Below are 5,547 nucleotides of genomic sequence, written 5' to 3'. Positions count from 1 at the left end.
CTAGGCTTCTCTGGGCCTGCACACAGATCCTCTTCCTGATAGAAGCAATCATCTGCATCCCTGTGGTCCTACAGACTTTTCTCGCATCTCTCCACCTGCCTTCTTTTCCAGTCTGTCAGGCACCACTGGCCTCTCTTCCCTCATCCCATCCATGGTCAATTTGAAATACAATAGCCCGGCTGGTATCCCTGGTCCTGTCCTTAATCCATGGGCCCAAATGGCCTCTTTCCTTCTATCACATCTATCACAGATGTTTCTCTCAGTCAGGTATCAGAGGTTTTTCAATGGGGCAAATCCCAACAAGACTACTTTCACCTGGGGCCCAGTCACATTCCTTCCACTGCCTTCCAAATACAGCAGGGCCCACGTATGTATGCACTCAAAAATACTGCAGTATCATGCAGAATGCTTCATTGATTTGCTTCAGAGGAAGTCCCAGCACTGAGAGGGAAGTAAGACACAAGCCCCCATGCCTAGCCCAGAAGCTATCTTCAATTGATAACCACTTACAAAGGAAGAAAATTCTCCAAAGTATTCTCACTGGAGAAACAAATCACTCTTAAAGGTAGGCTCACTGCTCAGCAGTAGATGATCAACACAAAATTACCACAGAGGAATTTTGGAAGTATTTTTTGCTGATAAAAATTTAACTCTATCAATGGACAAAGTCATATTTTTTCAAAAATTCTCATCATTGGATTTATAAATAAAATTCATTTATATTAGATTTTTTTTTCAAAAATTCTCATCATTGGATTATAAATAAAATTCATTTATATTAGACATTTTACTACAGTATATAAAAGAAGAAATTAATACCTTACTGATTATAAGTGTTGGAGGAATTGATAAAGATAAACCTATATGATCTTAAAACTTGCCAATAAATTAGTGTGTGTACTAATTAAAGCAAGAGCATTCATAGGCATATATACCCACAGAGACACACAGATATACACATCCAAACACATGACACATACACAGACCAAAAAACACACATATAGTGTTTTCTGAAATATAAACAACCAACAACTAAACATAAGAAAAAGCCATCATGTTCAGCAGACAGATCTTCAGAGAATGAGGAAACTGGGAAATGCTCAGTGTCATCAAACAGGACTGAATGCAATTGAGAATATCAGTGGATACTACTCCATGCCAACAGACTTGGCTACAAAAACTTAAAATACAGAAACTCAAACAAGTACATAGAAAACAGCAAATGTTGATAAGATACTGAGAACTTGACACATTTGGGAAAGCAGTAAACATAGAAAATAAACTAATGGTATCTTAAGAAACTAAATGTGTGAACACTGTAAAACACTAAATTAAATTAACAAAATCAAATATGAAAACATGTTTGCCAATGTATACAAGAATGTTATTTACAATAGTCAAAGATGGATTCAAACTAAATACACATAAGCAAAGAATATATTCTAAAATCATGTAAATACTTACAAATATAAGCAAAAGAACTTCTGTTAACTATTACACATCAAGGAAACTGATGTATATGTAACCCCAGATGCTTTAGCTACGATGTGGTCTAACTCATAGACTCACATTCAATGGCATACTTGAAGCTTAAAATAGCATTTTTTTATTAGATTATCAAGTCCTTGCCTAACGAAAACATTGGAATGTCACACTACCTGCAAAGAATAATGATCTATCAGGCACTTCAATGACTATTTACTTTTGTCTATTAAAGCTGAAGTCTTTACCACATTCAATATTAAGGTGCCTACCTTTCCTTACCTTTTAAAGTCTGTGTTAGCCAGTCCTCTATTTATTACAGATACGTATGGGAAGATTTTTTTATATATATATATAAAATAGTGCCCATTTCAGTGAATAGAACCCTGACTTAAAATCAAACTCATTACACATTTCTACTATTGTGAATCTTTGCATTTAATAATCTTCTTTATTTAACCTCATGATTGTCTTATCTGTTTTCTGTTATTCCTGAGAAAATTTTTGTACTTTCCCTAAAAACAGGCAAATAAGCCATCATGTACCACTCTTTGATTATAGTTCCTATATGTACCCTCAAAAATCCCCTTGGTAATTTTACTACCAAAATTAGAGATCATGAGATGTCAAGACCACATGATCACTAAAAATATATTTAAACGAAAATTGAAGTTATACACATTCACAAATTTTCATACAATCTGTATGTTATTGTTTAAGAAGCAAACCTATTGGGCACTATCTTAAAATTATACATGTATAGAAAGGCCCACTTTTTAATTTCTTTCTTAATTTACATATGTATTCCCTCCTAAGAATTCAGCAAAGACACTGTAAGAAAAAAATTTACACTTTTAAATATCAGAGTTGTACAAACTAAACTTAATGCAACCAATAGTAAGATGATATTTATAATATTAAAACAAAAATCCACTCAGCTTATACACTAAAACAGGCTCTGTAATCAACAACATGAGATCATTTAGTTAAAAATAGGAATGAACAACTATGGAAGCGGGACAGAACACAGCACAACTACAAAGCAAAATAGAAAAGGTGTACTATATGAGTCATCAAAAAAGATGCAGTAAAAATCTTTACTGCCATCATTCAATTGAGATTTAAAACACAAACTATCTTTTGGAATTAAATTTGTATTCAGAAAAGAGTACAGTTAATAATTGAGAAATTAAAAATTAGTTCTATTTGATTAAGTAATCTGCCAAGGATTCATATTATTTGTAATTCAAACTGAAAGAAGAAAATATATGAACTATTATAACCAACAAACATCTTATTCCAGTGGTAGGTCACAGACTTTATGAATCAAAAATAAGAAGTAAACAAGGCTGAGTGTAGTGAAGTGGGGTGGATCTGGGAAGAGCTGCAGGAGAGAGTAAATCTGATCCAACCACATAGAAAATATTCCTTTCTCTTTTTGTAGAAAAAAATTTTTTATTAATTTATTCTTATTACATCTCAATGGTTATCCCATCCCTTGTATCCTCCCATTCCTCCCTCCCTCCCATTTTCCCCTTACTCCCCTCCCCTATGACTGTGACTGGGGGGACTTCCTCCCCCTGTATATGCTCATAGGGTATCAAGTCTCTTCTTGGTAGCCTGCCATCGTTAATGAAATAACAAAAAAGTTTTATCGCCTTTTGAGAATTCTGGAAAAAAGTTAGAATAAAAGTCAATGTAATTCACTGAAAAGTCAATTTTATGTGAAATAAATATTAAATGTATCAACATTAAAAAAATAAAATGATAGAGATAGACAACACGGAAGATCCCAAGTTCAGTGTAAGCTCTGGAGTTTCTTTCTTATTGGGACGTCATTATCCATATAGTTGGGGAAATAAAATAATCAACTCACTTTTCCAAATGTTAGAAGAAAAAATAAATAAAAAAGAAATTGCTAAATCTGTGAGGTCCAGTTTTACACCTAAGAAAATAATTTTTTTCTAATAATTTTTCTAAAAACAATTTTGACATCTTTGTTTCTGAGACTATATATCAATGGGTTAAGCATGGGTATAATCAAAGTATAGAACACAGAGGTCATTTTGTCAATATCCATTGAATGCCCTGTACTAGGGCGTAAATAAATAAAAATCAGGGTCCCATGATAAATAGTGACTACTGCCAGATGAGAAGCACAAGTAGAAAACCCTTTCTTTCTTCCCTCTGCAGAGCCTGTTTTAAGGATGGCTGCTATAATGTATGTGTATGAAAGGAGAACAGCAAGAAGACAGACAGCTTCCACCAAACTCGCAAAGACCACCAAAATGATGTCATGTGTGTAGGTATCAGAACAGGACAGAGAGAAGAGTGGAGAGATGTCACAGAAGAAATGGTTAATTTCTCTGGAGCAGAATGACAACTGGAAAGTATTAGTTGTGTGGATTATTGAACTCATAGTCCCCCCTAAGAACGCTCCAACTGCTGAGTGCAGACTCTCTTAGACATAACTACAGTATAAAGCAGAGGGTTACAGATCGCAATGTACCTGTCATAAGCCATGACAGCCAAAAGGAAAGATTCTGTGTCAACCAAGGAGCAGAAAAAATACAACTGTGTAGCACAGCCATTATAAGAAATGACCTTCTTGTCAGACATCAGATCCACAAGTAACTTGGGGGCAATGACAGAAGAGTAGCATGCATCTATGAAGGACAGCATACAGAGGAAAAAGTACATGGGAATGTGTAAATTAGAACTGACTGTGATCAATAAGATCATCCCAATATTCCCTGTCAGAGTAACAGAGTAGATGGAGAAGAACACAGCAAATAGAAAACTCTGGAGCTCTGGATGATCACTGAATCCCAGGAGAAGGAACTCAGTCTTCACAGTGTTATTCTCCAGACACATTATTTGCAGCAGTTTTTGTTTCTATAGCCAAGAGAGAATAAAAACTCAATAATAAATAAAAAATAATGTTTAAAAATCAACAGAAAAGTGATTTGTGGGCTCTCTCATGCCCATAGAGTAAGAATAATATGTATTTAATCAATACATTTTAATATTAATACTTAATATGGCATTATGATATGTCTTCTTGTTTTCAGTCTTCATATTCACCATTACACTGTTGTGGTCTCTGAATATGTACGTCAAGTTACCTTTAATTTCAATGACCCTTTATCATCATTGTCAAAGACTTACTTTAGTCACTGTGTAGTTTTACAAGTGTGAACAAGTTTATTAGTTTTCCTTTAGTAGATGAAAGCAGATCACTTTCAGAAGAGTCTTTGTCGGGAAAGGAGCAGAAGGACTGTTTCTACTTTAAAGTGTGGTTTCTAGGCTAGGAATAAAGGATGTCTTCAGAGTTGTTTAACTACCAAAAATAGCAAATAATTTTAATAATAATAAATTAAATAAAGACTAGGAATCATCCAACAGTGGGTTCCAGTTCTGTTATTCAGAAGCTAAGAAACATCCAGAAGGACAACCATCCACCGTGTTTGACAAACATCATCAGTAATCTGAGAATGATGACACATTTCTTAATACATACAAAGGGTGTTTCTTCCACAGATTTGTCATGCTCCCAGTGGACCTATGCATCTATGAAGGACAGCATACAGAAGAAAGCATCACTGGCATTATCATTCTAAAGAAAGAGACTCAAAAAAGTGGGTCAATGTCATATGCAAAGTTAAATGGCATACTGGTCTAGATTGTGATGGAAAAGTCCTTTCTTTTTCTATGGGATATCTTAACAGAGAATATTACTTCTAATTATTAAATTGATATTTCAAAACCTCAATTTTATAGAAAATATTAATTCAGATAGTCTTTCAAAGTTAGCTGTTTCATGTTTCAAGTTTGAAAATGTAACAAAGAATAAAAAATAAATTTGAATACTGAGAAGGAAATGAGTAAAGGTAATCAAAGTTCAAATGAGTCATGAAAGAAAATAAGTAACCTGTTTTATAAAAATGGTAGATAAGAAGGGGGTATTTCTGAAGGAGACCAATAAATATGCATCTAATTATCCATAGTTCCACATACCTAATGTCACACTTCCTTCACAAATTTTCTTTGAATGCTATGATTTCT

At 33.9% G+C, this 5,547-nt stretch overlaps 1 protein-coding gene across 1 annotated transcript; it reads right to left on the bottom strand.

Annotated features, from left to right (window-relative positions):
* Positions 1 to 3,427: 3,427 nt before the first annotated feature.
* On the bottom strand, positions 3,428 to 4,356 carry LOC127207501 (olfactory receptor 5I1-like). Its single transcript, XM_051166938.1, is given in 2 exon segments — positions 3,428 to 3,930; positions 3,933 to 4,356. Coding segments are annotated over 2 exon segments (927 nt in total).
* Positions 4,357 to 5,547: the final 1,191 nt, after the last annotated feature.

This window comes from Acomys russatus, chromosome 24 (assembly GCF_903995435.1).
Source record: "Acomys russatus chromosome 24, mAcoRus1.1, whole genome shotgun sequence".
Classification (NCBI taxonomy): domain Eukaryota; kingdom Metazoa; phylum Chordata; class Mammalia; order Rodentia; family Muridae; genus Acomys; species Acomys russatus.
This window is presented reverse-complemented; position numbering and strand designations above follow the sequence as displayed.